Source organism: Vanellus vanellus, assembly GCF_965231255.1.
Source record: "Vanellus vanellus genome assembly, chromosome: 4".
Classification (NCBI taxonomy): Eukaryota; Metazoa; Chordata; class Aves; order Charadriiformes; family Charadriidae; genus Vanellus; species Vanellus vanellus.
The window spans coordinates 20,407,509-20,424,102 of NC_138909.1; the positions used below are offsets into that span (position 1 = coordinate 20,407,509).

General features: G+C 38.2%; 1 protein-coding gene across 1 annotated transcript in view; it reads right to left on the reverse strand.

The window, feature by feature from the left end:
• The window catches only part of PTPN13 (protein tyrosine phosphatase non-receptor type 13), a gene marked incomplete at its 5' end in the record, with an annotated part of 98,576 nt that overhangs the window by 28,584 nt on the left and 53,398 nt on the right, over positions 1 to 16,594 (reverse strand). The window contains 12 exons of the mRNA XM_082482832.1: positions 402 to 509; positions 1,850 to 1,942; positions 3,216 to 3,272; positions 5,200 to 5,297; positions 5,469 to 5,892; positions 9,943 to 10,105; positions 11,255 to 11,437; positions 12,749 to 12,901; positions 13,311 to 13,449; positions 13,602 to 13,755; positions 14,822 to 14,996; positions 15,106 to 15,180. Coding sequence (XP_082338958.1) covers positions 402 to 509; positions 1,850 to 1,942; positions 3,216 to 3,272; positions 5,200 to 5,297; positions 5,469 to 5,892; positions 9,943 to 10,105; positions 11,255 to 11,437; positions 12,749 to 12,901; positions 13,311 to 13,449; positions 13,602 to 13,755; positions 14,822 to 14,996; positions 15,106 to 15,180 — 1,822 coding nt within the window. The remainder of the gene's footprint in view (positions 1 to 401; positions 510 to 1,849; positions 1,943 to 3,215; positions 3,273 to 5,199; positions 5,298 to 5,468; positions 5,893 to 9,942; positions 10,106 to 11,254; positions 11,438 to 12,748; positions 12,902 to 13,310; positions 13,450 to 13,601; positions 13,756 to 14,821; positions 14,997 to 15,105; positions 15,181 to 16,594) is intronic.

Genomic DNA, 16,594 nt, shown 5'->3' on the forward strand with positions numbered 1-16,594 from the left:
TCAGTTCAAGGCATAGACTAAAAAGAAAAAAAAAAAGTTTCTTCCCCCCTCCACTATAGTAGCCATATGGTTATATTCACTTTTTCTAAAATCAAAGTATAGGTTTGGAGTTTTAAAAAATTGAAATTACAAAGCATCTATAGAGAGACAATAGCAAACAAAGCCTTTATGTCTATACAGAACTCTAATTTTCTGCTACTTCAAGCTTCATTTGATTTGAATGATTTTTGTTTTCTTATAGTTTAACAAAGAAGTATCTCCAGTTTTCATAAATTATCCAGAAGGTAACTGAAGGTCAGCATTTGTAAGGGACTGATGCCTGCAGCCATAGATGGAAATGGTGCTATGTGGGTGTTTGGCCTTCTTTCATGTATACACCTCTTCTTATTTACACTATTTACCTGGTTTTAGAGATCCTTCCAAATCAGCTGGCCCTCCAGGAATAACCGAATGAATAAAAATTCCCAGATCAAGTTTCCCCATCTTCTCTCCACCGACTATTTGAAAGCCTATTAAAAAAGCCCCAAAGCAGGCAAAAGTGTCAGTGATCACAGTGTAACTTAACACAATACAAGTCCGTATTGCAGAATGGTCAAAATCTTACATCATTCTAATAAACGTAAAGTAAAAGAAAACCATACATCTCAAAGAAGCCTACATGAAAGTAAATGGCAAAGCTTTTTTGATTAAGCTTTATTGCTATTTCTGTTTTCGAGCAAGTGATTCACTTCGTCTAGCTGGCTTCTCAGAAAATTCCAGCAAAGGCTACAGAAGACAACTGTGGCAAGAGAAACACATGCACAAACAGACGACATTAAATGTACATTTGCTGACCACATGAAATGTATTTTCTCTTACTTAAAAATTTCTGGTTTTCTCCATTGTTACTTCAATGGAATGGAAGTAGCTTCACCTAAATTTTTGACCCTGGTCTTAAGAACTAGGTTTTTTAACCCCGTTTTCTTTTGAGGCTTCTAATGAAGTTCTGCTAATTCTACCAGGTAAACTTTGGAAGGATGTTCAAGATGAAAAAAAAGAAAATAGAAGATATCTGGTCTTCTCTATTCTAGCTGAAACAGCCAAGTACCACAGATCGCATGGGGAAGAAAGAAGAAATAGTGCATTTCATATGAAATTATTTCCTTTTTGGTCAACCCTTAAGTTACTGTGCAGCGTAAACACTAAATATTATTGTCTTGTAGGCTTTTTCCCCCTCTTCAAATGTACACAACAGTGCTATTGTGAATGACAGACAGAACAATGTCCTTGAGAACACTTTGGAGAGCATCCCTAAAGCACAATATTGATACCAAATCATTCATTACTCATACAGTGAAAAATTATGTGTTTTTATGAAAAAAACTGAGTGGTAGAAGGAGGAATGGAATGCAAATATCTAGTCTTCCAGACTCCTTAAACCTCAAATTAGTATTCCATCTGACGATATTATAAGAGTTGGAAAAACACTTCACAATTAGCTCACAATGGCTTTATAAATTTTTTTTTTTTAAAGCCTTCAAGCTGTCACAGCTGGGAGGTGTCCACATAAGACAAAAATCTTGTACCTCAACAGAGAGATAAACTTTAAAGGCCAACTTTTAGGATGACTATTTTACAATATAAACACTATCCTACACTTATAATATAGAAAAACTGAGAAACGGACTTGCTTAAACACCACTCAACAAATCAGTAGCAGGCGCTACCAAGTAAGGCTTCAGCATCTTAAATGCCTTCGAAATCCAGCTTTCCTCAGTCCTACAATAAATACTTCAACACAGACCAGAAAACTTTTTTTTTTTTGGCTTGTAGGAACACACATGATGACAACAATTTTAAAGCCACTTACCTAAGCCCAATTTTTCATCCTTTTTCAAGTTCACCAAAGTGATCTCTCTTTCTGGTGAGGCAACTTTGTTGTGTGTTGTTTGCAGAGAGTCAACTGAAAAGCCAACATTTTGTGATCAGACACTACCCGAATGCTTCCCTTCAGGTTTGCCTTGAAGTTCTATTCCATTAAAAAAAGATTACTTCTTTGATAACCTGAAAAGCTGTTCTGAACTAGTGGGTCCAACTTTCATCTTCCAAGACATGTTCAAATAAAAAAAGAAACAACAAACCACCACTGTTATAACTCACTGCCATCTTCAGCAGCTAAAACCTTTTATTCCTCACAAGAAAAGGACCTAGCATAGTCTCTTGGAATCACAACACAGTTGAGCCCTTCAAATTGATTAGTCTCAGATCAGCAAAGTATTTAGAACTGTGTTTACATGCCCTGCTCCGGTAGGCAGGATGTAAGCATATTAGTAAAAGTGAAACTGATGCTTAATATATGAAGTTACTAAGAAGTCACTCGGTGAGTTCTCTTAATGATGATCCTTCATTAAAAAACAACCAACGTTAGAAACGTATACTAAACCCTATCTTTTTCATTTCCTCATTTGCAAATCCACAGGCCGCTGATTCTGCTTCTTCCAAAATCTGAACACCCTCACAATAGATTCATGTGACTCCTGTGGGTTCCCAACAGGTTAAAGTAGACGCAGGCACTTAAGAGACAGAAGGAGCATGATTTGGAAAAAAAAACCCAATCTCCTGAAACTTCAGGAAACACCAACAAACTGTAAGTCTGAACTAATGAATTTGCTACCTAGAGAAGATACTACTCATTTGGTATGGAGTGCCTGGCATACTTTTGCCTTAAGTAGAACATGCAATTCCACAATGGCAGAAACCTCCTGAGCTCTACACACTGGTACAAGCAGAAAACAGTGGTGGAAGAGAGTGCAACAGACTGCATCACCTAAAGAAGGAGTTTTTCTCCCACAAAACCAAGTCAAACCTAAAGAATAAAAGAACTAAAAAGAAAACACAGTCTTCTTGGGCTTTACAGAAGCAGTAACCTCACAAGTAAGGGAAATGAGCCTCGATGACCATGGTATATTAAATAATAGCATCCTTCAAGTGTGAAACTAAACAAACACTATTCATATTTGAAAAATATTACACACAGATGTCAAAGTCTCCCCCAAGAAGCAATCCAAAAGAAATATTAGGAGTTGTATTTAGGAAAAGGTCCTACCCAATTAACTGAGAGAGGCATTTGATTTAAGAATAAAGAAACAGGACAGGTGGAAGTGAAGTCCTTGACAAGTACTTCACAAACAATGAATTAATTCTATAGTCAATTTTATCAATATTTATCAACTTACCACTCTCTTTTGACAGCATCGATGATGGAAGGTTTCCTGAAGTATTCATGCTAATGCCTGTCACATGAATAGAAATATTAGACATCATTGTTATAATTTTTTTTTAATTAAAAAGCTACCAAGAAGTATTTCAGACTACACAGTGCACAAGCTCACTCACAATATCAGGTTTCTTGATTATTTTAAAAATTAATAAACATGAAAGTAGTTTTGGATTAGCAAATACAAATTACTCATGTACTTAGGTTGTAGTTCAAGGTTCAGATAGATAGGTAGCTCATGCAGAAGCAAAGAATTAAAGAAGGGACAGAGGTTTGGCCTTTACAACCACTGTTAACTTGCAATAAAATTAGTGGATCTTTAAGAAACAAAGTCAAGACTAAATTTTCTAACAGGATTGGATGTATACGCATATATGAATTAACCCAATGTGAGTATAACCTAATAAACCAACACAACAGGAATCCTGTAAGATTTTGTACAGTAACAAATACATTGCTGCAGTAACAAGCACTTTGAATCAAGTATTTCTATTTGAATTGGTTTACATACAGAATCATATTTTCTTTGGAATGATCAATGCCAAGCAAATATGGCCACACTTTAAAGAGGATAAAATAATAAATGTACTAAGTTATGAAAGTAAATGAGGTAAGATAATTCAAGCTTCTTAGGAAAGTAGTCCTGGCCTTTTCCAAACCTCTGAACCCTAAAGTTTCAGCTGATGAGTTTCATCATGCAAAGAATGTGTGTCCCCCAGCACAGGCAAAGTGAAGGAGCAAGACTTTCTGACATACAGCTAAGATCCTTACCAGGATTGCTGCCCAGATTATGGGTAAGCACATGATAACAATAATTGTAAAGCTAAAAGCATAGGATAAATGGCTGCAGCTGGTCAATAGAGTTACTAGAGAAACTGTGTGCCCCATCTCACTCTTTTGCTCTTGTTACTGAAAGCGTGGTTCCCAAGTCAGTCCTGGTTTCAAGGGCAGTGGGGGCAGATGCGATGTTTGCATGACACACTGTTGTGGTTTTTTTGTTTGTTTGTTTGTTTGGTTTGGTGTGGTTTTTTTTTTGCAAGTTTGTTTATACTGAACCCCATAAACTTAACTTTCTTCCACTTTTTCTGATGTTCTGTAACTAATCAATATTTTAATACTAAGCAAAAGCAAACCAAGAAAAGCAAGCTAAGGCTGTAAATGTTTCAGTCATTGCAGTTTCCATTATTATAACAGGGAACCTCCTATAATCAGAAACTGATGACACAGATATTAAAAATTAACGTAAAATAACCTAACATGCGAGTTTAAGCCTATTCAGTTGCTCTGAATCTTTTTTTTTTTTCCAATGTGAACTCTGTATTTTTACTGCCTAGTAAGACTATTTGTGTGCAGTCCAATCCTTGCCAAGAAAATGGAGTAAGTACATCTGGCTTAGCTCATTAGAAGAGTGTTTTTGTGAAACACCTAACGCACTGCAAAAAAATTGTACCTAATTTATTATATCCAAATGAGACCAAACAAAAAAGAACTGTGCAGTTACTGCTCAGAGGTACTAGCCAATAGCCAGCTTATGCCAAACAGAGTACACTTCCAAAAATCACTCCCTGCGTCCTTTCCACTTAAAGAGTTCAACCTTGACAAACAGACTGAGAAGCCTAGCAAATTATTGAAAGATCCACACCATAAAATGGCACTCTAAAGTGACAGAATGGAAGATGTTTTCTGAAACAGCTTTTACAGTGAAGTACTAAAACTTTGTGCTCCTGTGTACAGACTGATGTCCGAAGGATTTTTTTGATTCATTGCAATAATTATTCAGGAACAACAGGCAACTGGCCTGGATTACTTGAACATGTGATACTCTGCTCCCTTTGTCAAATTGAAATATTACCATCAGTTAATAAATATATCAAAGCATTACACCCAAAGCAATTTTAGAGGTTGGTTAGTAAATACAGTAATATTATTTTGTGCGTGCTGACCTACAACATAGGCTTGACCGGTATCTTCAATGGATGATGAGTCTGATTCATTTTTCTTTCTCTCGGGGCTTCTACTTAAACCTGCATGAGATTTTGAACTTAAAGGGGAGAAGGAGAGAAGGGGGAACCAGACAGAGGGAAGAGGAAGTTGGGAGAGGGAAGGGAAGGATCAATGTAATAAAATAATGGTATGAATAATAAATCAAAACTGATGCAAAATGTACATTGACTGTACACAAAGATATTGCAGGGTGGTCAGAGACACTTACTTGCTCAGTTTTAACGCTCCTGATGCTGATCCAGTACCAAATTTTGGCATTTGCTGAAAGACTCTTCCCATTATGTCTTCTATTTTTTTGGGGGAAGAGTCCAAAGCAGTAATAATATTTTTCCTTGGGGGGTAAACTGAGATGTGGCTCTGACTCAGATCATGAAATGACTTGCTCATAACCCTGGGTCTTTCCTCCCATGGAGTCTTATCATTCTTGTCCTTTGAAGAGCCAGGAAGCGGCTGGAAGAGTGAGAGCTCAGAGCAGGACAGCCTTTTCAGAATCTCTGCTTGAACAGACAGAGGTCGAACGGCAAGTCGGTTCAAAGTGCTGCTGGCCAGGCTACCAGTACTGATTGCTCGTCCCATGTTGAAACCTTTGACAGAGTCTGCATGAAGGTTTAGGCTCCTAAATGAAGCCCTTTCTGTGAATTTTTATTTTTAAACAAAAAACAAACAAACAAATTTAAATTATACAGTAGAGTTAGTGTGACTTCCTTGTGTTAAGCGTGCATTTTAAACAACCAACGCGCACAAAGAACATTTTCTTTAGATGCTCAGAAGTATGTATTATCATCAGGTACATACAACCACCATTGTTCATGACATTACATTAACCTGACCATCTATTACACTGAAGTCCAAAACCACAGAATAGCAGAATATTTATCCCCTTATTAGTATGAAGACTCATGTTCCCTGTTAAACTGCTGTGCCTTATACACTGGCACATGATCTCTTTCTCTAAACTAAACAAATATCCTCAAGCCAAATGACCTGGAAGACTACACTTCCTTTAACCTGCTCATACAAGTCTTTTCCAGAATTTGAACAAAGGGGGCTCCCCCACATCTATGCTATCAGATCCTACTGAGCTTCCATCCATCCATTGCTTGATTTTCTTCAAATGACTCCCTGACATGCTTACAGTACAGCTGCAAAGTTGTGGGGGCTTGGCAGCATCTCTACCTGGTAAAAGAGCATCAGTTCACTCAGGTGCACTTGGGGACTTCCCCTGCCAGAAACATTCTACATGATTTAGCCCAGAACAGAAGGTGTTGACTAGGGTTTGCCAGACTTTTTGACTAGTGAACTAGGATTACCTTGAGCAGCAGAGGGAAACAGGTTTTGGATTGCAATTAAACTACTGTCAGCTGAGTCGTGGGAACTGTCTGGGTGGATGTTCTTAGCTGAAAGCAAATGCAAGATAATACAACTTAGCCTAACCCCCTCTTAATTCAGAGCAAAGCTGAGCAGGGCTCATTTCTATTAGCCTAACGGCCTCCTAAGGCTAGCAGTTAAGTTCCTGTGGCTTGGCTCTTGCGCAGAAACTTGATAAGCTGTGGCAACATGTTTGCTGGTTAGAGCCTTTAAAGGAAATCAGGCCATCTGAACCCTTCATAAACTCCACTGATGTCTTGGAGTCAGTTCCCAGGGAAGTCTGAGGAAAAATAATCCTCAACTGCGTATATATTTCTGATTTTGGGTTAACTAGTGTTGTTGGGGTTTTTTTTGGTGGTTTTTTTTTTTTTTTTTTTTTTTTTTTAAACTCTACATACAGCTAGGAAATAAGCTGCTTTAGGAAGCTGCACTGTAGCTCAAAAGGAAAATGCTACTTTTTGGTACATATCATCCATTAGCTTTACTAAATGCCGAAATATTCACCATTAAAGACTGTATTTAGCAAACACAACCTCAGCACTGTCATTCCAAAAGCTTCCTCCAGTACCTAGGGCAGGAATTAACTGCAACAGCAACTCATGCTTTCTCTAAAATAGGCATACAAATTGACAAGATTTAGTTGTGGAAGGTATTTTTCTGTCCCTTTTAAAGGTGAATTAGTATGCAAGTAACACTTCCTTATCCATACCATATACCTCCTCTAGCCATAGCCACCAGACAGACTAGGTGAGCTACATAAGAACGGTTTTGCTCCACCAGACCAGAGATCCACAAATCTCATTTTCCTGACTCTGACAGAAGCTATCAATGACACTTGCTCTTGTTGTGTTCCCATCCATGGGGAAAACTACCTTAATAAAATATTCTAGTATCTCTTCTCTAGATGTCATACTTATCCTCTTCAAACACCAAGCAGGATTTCCCTATGGACTTCAGATTAATATTCACATCATTATCTATATAGACATTAGACCTTTCACACCTCTGTTACCTCCTTAACTGAAAATTCACACATGCTCCAAACTCGACCCTTGTAAGGTTGACTTAACCCTGGCTTCATCTTTGTCATTTTCTATATGCCCTTTCAGGAATCAAAACACCCATATTAAAACTCAGTGCTTGGTTCTGTTCAGTGCATAGTCACAGAAGTTGTGCAAAAAATAAACCATCGTTCCTCTTGTTATAGCCTATTTCCTTTCTTATGTACCATTAAATTGCTAGTATTTTTTCTTTTCTTTCTTTTTTTAAAATTTTGTCTCATCTCTTTCTGTTCCTGCAGAAAGAATGTTATTCAAGAGGCATTTTCCTTCAATTTTTCCAAGCCTAATTCTTTCTATTAGATTTACATGTGTTAAAATGGTTTTTCCCAGGTCAATGAAGGCATTGTGCAACAAGTGAAAAACATGCCATGGTACATCACAGGGGCTGTAAAGTGCTCTTCCTTATGCCTCCATCCTTTTGTTGTGTTCCATGAAAATTTGTTAACTGTCACTATGCACGGCAGTCTTTCTCCCTTGTCTCAAAATATTTTCTCCATTCACTGGCTGAAATCAAGGCAAGTCTTGCAATGCACTGTAATACTGTATTTCTAAAGAATCTTCCAACACATATTAATCTTCTGAAGTCTGCTAACCCAGAATCAGTCCTTAAGTAAGAAACCTTCAAAACATACACTTCCTGTGGTGATCTGCCTTGAGATAATAATATTGTCACCTGCCCTTTTTTTACTGTTTTGCTGAGTGCTTCAAGCACCATTTTTTACTGACATTTTAAGGCCTCTGGAAAAAAGACAAAACACTTGATGCTTCTGCAGGCCAAGAATAATGCTTCCCAAATACTGCCTGGGATTTCACTGCTCTAACAAAAGTTAAACAGTACTTATAATTAATACACTATTTTGACTAGCTGCTTCATCCTTGTTTTCTCTTACCTGTATTACAATACTTTCTGTTAAAAAAAATATTATTCTAGTAACTCTATCGCTATAGGTATATACATACGCAGGAAAGAGAAACATGGGTAATCAATTTAGATCAGTAAAGTTATGACAAAAGCAAACTTTGTTTGAATTGTTTTTATGTTTAATAACCAAGTGTAATGGAATTAACCGTAAAACTGACATTTGCTTCTGATTATGAACGACTGATGAAATTTGAGACCTCTGAATTCCAGGTGATCTGCACTGCACAGAAGCAAACTATTATTTTCCAGACTCCCAAAGCACAACACATATTTCATGTGTAAGAGCAACCAAGTTTGCCTAGCTAAGAAAGCCTTTCATGTACTGCTTTTCTTTGCAATTCAGGATAAGCAAGCGCTAAGTTAGAGACTGGAACAAAGGCTTTAAGATACTCGGTCCTATTTCTTTCCACTAAGTTAGCTGAATAGAAAAAAGGCTGCATAGTTGCCACATGCCTTTCCCCACCCCACCCCCTTTTTTTATTTTAAATTAGAGATCACAATCTCCACAGCAATGGGGTCAAACTCCATCCCAGCTAGCTGGGGGAAGTCTGGATTAGCAGCAACTGGAATGCAGACAGATAAAAACAGGGAACAAAGAAAGAATGAGCAGGCAGACTGAGCAAAATAGCATTTCCAGGCTGCCATGAAGGCCAGCCAGCCAAGTGAGCTCTGCCCCTAATAATGAAGAAATTAATAAAGAGGGTTTTTTCAATGACTTCATTCTCCAATTAATATTTTCTATCTAAAAAGAACATTTTTACATTTTTTATTATACACACAAATTAGATGGCAATTCTGAAGAAAACCGACTAGCATCAGTGTTGTTCCTTATTAGGTCCACCAAACATTCAGTGAAATAGACAGCTACACCCACAGCTTACACATGCAGCATCATGAAATGTGCCCTACTTTACTTGCCCTCCAATGATCACACCATTTTTTCCTGTACTTCCACATTATCAAACTGATTCATTTCACATCAAGCAAAGGTAAATACCCTACTATTGAAGTATCTGCAAGTTCTTTCTGAAAAAAGCCAAAAGCCATTAATGAAATTCACAACCTATTTTTAGATTCCTTTTATTTTACAGGAACTGCTGTGTGCCAGCTCTGTGTGATCTGCCAACTTCTCTTTTATTTTCTCCCTTAAACAAAACGTAAACAAACTTAGCTAGTAGATTCTCTTTATAGTATAAACCCTCCAAATGTAGAGCTACACATACGTAGCACTCAGCAGAATTACTGAAGCTCAAGTTTACATTTTCTCCTTACAAAAAAAAAAAATATATATAGATTGCTATTAAAAACCATCACAGCATCACAGTCCTTACCAATGTCCTGAGTGTCTTGGTTGCTCTGCCTGGTTCTCATCTGTAGTTGGAACTTATGCTGGGAAGAGCAGAGATGCAAAAGGTACTGGCAAGTCTTACTATTGTCAGTTTGAAATGCATGCTTGATGCCATCTGACGTGTTCTGCAAAGTTATTTTCTTCTTCTACACAATACAGAAAGAAAAATTTTGAAGAAAATGATTTTTTTTTAGCCTACAAAGAATTGTGTGTTTGCTTGTGCACAGTTACAGCATTCAAACTTTTCTGAAGCAAAATGCACGATGGGAGAGATTTCTGTTAAAATAGGGGTTGAAAGTAATTTGAGATTTACAAAGTAGCACTTTAAAGCTACTTCTGGGCTAGCTGAGATTGTACTTCAGTGCTGTTAGTGCTGACTAATGACAACCAGCACTACCACATTTTGCAGAATGGGGTCTTCAAAAGCCCCTGAGGAAGTCACAAGGGATGCTACCACAAGAAAAAAAGAGCTAGATGCCCATCTAATTATGAAATCTACTAGTTAATGTTCCAGGTCTTAAATTTATCTTTTTAGTAATTTTTAATCTTAAATTTACCAATTCTAGTTAAAATCATATCACAGATTAAACAGGCTGTAGCGTTTCAGTAAGGTATCACACAGTTAGAAGTAGTTTTCAATACCTGTGAAAAGGTAAGCATTTGAACCTCAACACCTCATTAAAAACTGACAGGTGACCACCAGTTTATTGTGTACCCACTAAGGTTGGTGGTTTTGTCCAGATCAAGTGTCAGCCCCTGTCATCCATTATCATTTAACTTAACTATTCTTGGAAAAATAACAACTTAAAAGCAACATAGGTGCTTCCGAGTATTTGCCAGTATCCAGTCCTCCAATGCAGGAGTCTTATCCTTCACTACCCATGTCCCATACAACAGCATGGGGCAGATTGCCCAGAAATGCAGTAAATGGGCAGATCTCCCCATCCCAAGAGTAGCCTTTGATCTATCTTCATAATAGCTCTTTCCTTAGAAGGCAGGGAACCCATGTTTCACATCAATACAGATTTGCCAAAACACAGGTGCTAAACTCTCTTCTGAGGCTGGAACCTCACCAGCATAGAATCCAAGGCAATAATAATAATAATAAAAAAATAAAAATCTTTAAAACATCAAAACTCCTATTTCAACCCCATAATACAACACAGCTCAGCCACACAAAATGTAGAAAGATTACACTGTAAAACAGCACCTTAGTTTGCAAAAATAACAAACACACAAAACCAGTATCTGGAGATAGAAACAGACATGTACACACAGAAAATAGACCAACTTACACTGAAGGATATTTTCTTTGTCTCTCTCCATGGGAAGCGTAGTACAGGTGTGCGGGCACCATTATGAACTTCAAAAATAACAACTCCTTTGGAGCACACTCCGAGAAGTATACCTGTTTGGGATCTCTTCTCAGGCAACACATGATGAAGATGAACCCCATATTCTGTGAGCCTCTGACACAACTGTACAAATCAATGCAATGAAACGTCTAAGAATATGAAGTTAATACAAGTTTTTTTATACCTCTATATAAATATTTTAATATATTCATATATATATATATGGATTTTACAAAAAAAAAGATTCCTCTCCGCCCGGTGATTCCACTTACGCAGTTTACAGATGTTACAACAGAGACACTTCAGCTGCTCTAGAGGGTTATAAGTCTTGGTAGTATCTTTTCACCTGCCAAATGCTACAGCAAATGAACCCAGCATTTATTAAAATCAAACAACAAAGCATGAATCGAGAACGCCTTTGAGTAAATCAAACTTGCGCAAACTAATTGTTGGCAACAAACTGTAACTAGCCAGATGCGCTTGTTACCAGCACATTTCTTAAACACAGGATTAGATTAACACTGCAATTCTGTGATCACATTAAGGCATCATAACTGCCAAAAGACACAGTTTCACTCGCTTTGCGCTCCCAGTTATTCTTTCCTGCTTTGTCTTCAGTACTGGCATAAGGAATTGATGTAATGACTAAAACATACACAACTGCTGTCCCCTCCCCACCCTCAGTCAGACTAGGTTTAGCTAGGATCAAGTCCTCTACTCTTGTTCTCTGCGGTTAAGTTACAAGAACACTTCTGCCAAACGAGCAACAGACTTAGAAGGGGCAAAGTCAGCTGAGTGCCTCTTCCACCATGTTCTCAAAGACCCTGGAACTATAGTGTGACTGTGAAATTACAGTGTAATGGTTATCCAGTGTTGCAGCAGCAAACCATCACCCCCTGAACTTGTTTGCAGCCGTTTGTGGCAGGACCTGATCATTGTCTCATGAGCAACCACAGCAAAACACATAATTACATTTCTTAATGGGTCCTTTTAGAATAAATCAAATATATCTGTGATTATAGTGTTCTTATCATCTTACATAGTACCTGCACAAGAAAGTCTGCTTGGTAATGCTACTGGCTTGCTTCATACCAAGCACTGTAAACAGTATTAGCTGTTACAAAACATTTCATAATTTAAATATCAATTTTATGCTAATTTTATGATAATTTAAATATCAATTTAACTACTTTGAGCTAAAGTAAGACCACCACTGGTTGGGGAAAAAAAAATGAAAGAACTTCCTTACCATCTACTAAGATTGCTTTTCACTTGTCATAATGTGTCTTTTGAGATCTTTCCAGCTTTCTTCCTTTCAGTGTTATTTAGAACCTGAGCTGTTTTCCTGTGCTTTTGCTTGAAGTTGTTGCACCCATATTCCCACAAGTAACTTCTTAAGCCAGAGATTAAGGGAGCAAACTGCTGCCCACTTACCTTCAAAAATTCTAATTCTGTCTCTTTTTCAGATGCACCCACGTAAGTGCTATGCAATTTTGGCAGCTCTTCCTTGATGTAGGACAGATCTAGTTTCTCCATCACTCTAGCCGGGACATAGTGTTCTAGTCTGAAATATGACATGCCATGCACCTAAAATGCAAAAAAAAAAAAAAATAAAAAATTGTGATAGCATCTCCATATACTACTCTATGAGCACAAATGAAGCATAAACATGCATTTTGAAGAGAATCATGTTACATCTGAGTAAGGGGAGAGATTCAGAATCTCAACCCTGACCAATTTCACATATGGTCTCTTCCTACTCAAGCCTGACTCTACTTCCCCTGAAGAGAGAGGGTTCAACACCCAGATCTTGAACTAAATTCTGCAACATGCCTGTGTTAGACTAACGAAAACTTGCCCACAGCAAAAATTGCCAGGAGCATATCAGCTGAGCTTCCACTCCAGGGCAGAGCTGTGAAGCGTGTGTGGCAGCTCATAGTCCATTCTTTAATTAAGCAGCAAGAACAGTTTCTCAAAGGTGAAATCAATGGTATACCTCTGCCTGGTAATCTCCATACTCAGCTTGGAGAGCTAGGGATGCTAATAATAAGGCTGTCTCATCATCACAGTGCATCCTGTCTTCCAGGATGTCCTTCCGCAACTGTAGATAATACTGGTGACAGGTCAGCGTATGCCTAGAACAGGAAAACAAAACAAAAACCACAAAACACCCCCAACACCATCTTTGGTACTCTTTTTATCGCAAATTTCCAGTATTTGATAAATATCAAATTTATGTCCATAAGTTTAGGGCTTAAGGGGTTATAAAAAAAATTCATACACTCACTGTATAAGACTGACATCATCCACAAAAAACTTTATGCGAAAAAACAGAGTAAAGTTGACAGGGGGCTTGTTCTTTTTCTTCGGTTCTTCTTTCCATCCTTCTGGAGCTACTTTACTTAGCTTTATGTCAGGATCAACGAAGAAAAATTCATTGTCTGCCATGAATGTTAAAGGGAAGCACATGGGTAAAAACATTAAAACCCTGCCATGAATGTTAAAGGGAAGCACATGGGTAAAAACATTAAAACCAAATATTTTCTCCAGCTGAAGTATCGAGACCAGATTTACAATTCTGAAGTTTGATTTGAACAGTAAGGTTTTCGGTTGACTACCAATGGCTTATAAGCACAATAGCTATTTAAGAGAACACTGAATAAGGGCAGAAGAAATAATTTTATAGCTATCCAGAAGACATCAGTAAAAAATAAGTTACCTTCAGTGATAGGTACAAAATAGGATCTAGGGTTTCTTTAAAATTTTAAGTTTCTTATCCCATAGGAAATCCAAAACCTTTCATTATTTCCCTCCCTTACTACTTCTGTGCCATTTATGTTTCTGCAAAATGTTTTCAAGGCTTCCTAAATTCCAAAGAGCACGGGGAGCTTGCCATGGACAGAGTAACCTCTTGGGCTGCTACAGGTTTCTATCTCACACCAACATTCTGAACGCTACAGTTCTGCAACAGCCTGTGAGATATACCAACAGGAAACCTGGGTCTGAACACTTTAGTTCTGCCACAACGACCTTCTACCCAGTGGGAAAAAAACAAGTCCAACTTCTAGTGTGTTCTAATAGTGAAAAATTAACAGCTCAGGAGCAAATTCATTTTTTCCTAAGGCAACTTCCTCTATCCAAGGGGCCCTCCCATGCATCCATACGGGTCTGCCTCCACAAAAAGCTGCAACATTGCATAGGGCATATTAACAAAACCCAAAGCCCTTTCATGTCCTCTGATGGCAGTCAGAGTGTCAGAGTGAAGGCAACAAACAGCAGGGAGGAAAACTTGGCAACCTAAAGGATAAGGCTGCCCAAGATGAGCTGGCATTACTCAGGCAAACATAGAATTTCATTGAGAAATGTATGCTGAGTTTTAGTCTCATGTACTGAGGCAAAGTAAATGCTTTGTAGATGCCAGGCAGTCTCTGCTTATCTTTTCTCAACACCATACAGCTAATTCTTCTTATTCTGTACCTGTCAACTACATCAAATCATTATTCTTACCTCTTAAAGTAGCCAATCCAAACAAGTGATGCTCCACCAAGCCAATATGGGCAACAACCATATCAAAGACATCTTTACATATCGTTTTGGTATCACAGGTCAGCTCCAGCTTTTGCCCACTTAGAAGCATCACATTTACTTTTCGCCTGGTGTCATCATTCTTCCCTTTCTTAGTCTGCATTTTGTGAAATAAAATATCACAACATTCACACTTGTGATAAAAGCACATTTGTTCGTTTAACGTACTTCCCCTGCCACTGATTGCTGAATAGCCCCTTTCTTACCAAGATAGACTTTGGTAGGTCCAAGGAGATGAATGGCTCGATCGTCATTTTCACAAACTCGGGGCCAAAGAAATTCTGCAAATCACAGGAGTATGAATAAACATTGTGTTGCTGGAACAACAGACTGAGGCACAGTTAACTCCTGCCCTGCAAATGCCAAAGAGTAATCAAAGGCCGAAACCAGAAAGTTGCACTGAATTCCTCCTATGAGCTGCTAAGTCTAATGAACCTGATCTTGCTAGCATGCGTGCCAGATACCACTGGCAAGCTACAGTGTTGGGGACATTATTACTCTGCTTATTTTCCTTGATTTGCTGGGCAGAAAGCCAATGCTGTAATATCATTTGTCTTCCTTTAAAATACAAGGTGTGGGTTACATATTGGGACCATCTGGGCTTATCTCAGTAAGCAACTGCCTGACATTACTAAGGTTTTCTGCATTGGTGGCATTTCTGCCTTGACAAATCTCTGCCTGTGACACACAAGTCTCATCTCCTGAAGACTGAAATGTTCCAGCCTAATTCTATCTGCGGGGTCCAAGTAGAGATCCTGGCCAATTTCTGTCTGCCTGTAGGCAAATAAATGTTCTACTAATTCGCCCTCTAAATTATAGGAGGTTACCTGTCCAAACTGTTACAGGAAGTCCTCTGCACAATACCCACTTCAATACCACATTAAAAAAGTGGCCCAAGATTCACCTTCTGAGGGAAAATCTCCATTGGCTACTGCCTACTACCTACTGTTTACTATATGTAAAACATCTGCACGTAAACCTCTTAAGCACCGAGGGGGAATCAACCCGGTTAGTTAAAGCCTACATGAACAAAGGGGTCAGTTCTATGGACTGGAGACAGACACAGGAACTATTATCCTGGATTAGGACAGCAAAGTCACTTGAGTTTTGTTTAAAGTTTCCCCAACCTTAAAAAAATAGTAATAAATAAATCCAATTCACTGAAAGCAGCAGCAGAGGGCATCAAGCCATCATCTCTTCTAAACATCTGCCACTCTATTTACCTATACCTCCATCTCCCTCTTTCTCTGTAATCTTATATTTCATCCACATACCAAGACAGCTGGGAAAGGAAAGGGGAGTTTGCACAGTGATTCAGGGTGAACTCAAGGGCCAAATGAAACCTCTCTGCCTTTCTTCACCTTCCCAACTTGTTCATTTAATAACCTTTGATGCTGGTGGGACACATCCACATTCCACTAAGAGAAATAAATGCAAATCAAAGTGGTTGAAAACACTACAGAATACAGGAGAAAACTACATCTTACCTTTGTTAGGACACTATATTGTTTAATCAATGCAATCTTTAGTCAAGGCTTGCTGTCTGTTTTAGCATCTCTTGATACTGCTTTAGGCTACATAGCCTCGAGCATTAGTGAATGCCACAAAACCTCAGACTTCTACCCTGTGAGAGCAGGTCTTTCCTATCAGGGCAACATCAAACACCTAGCATTTAATCTGTTGATGACTGTTTAT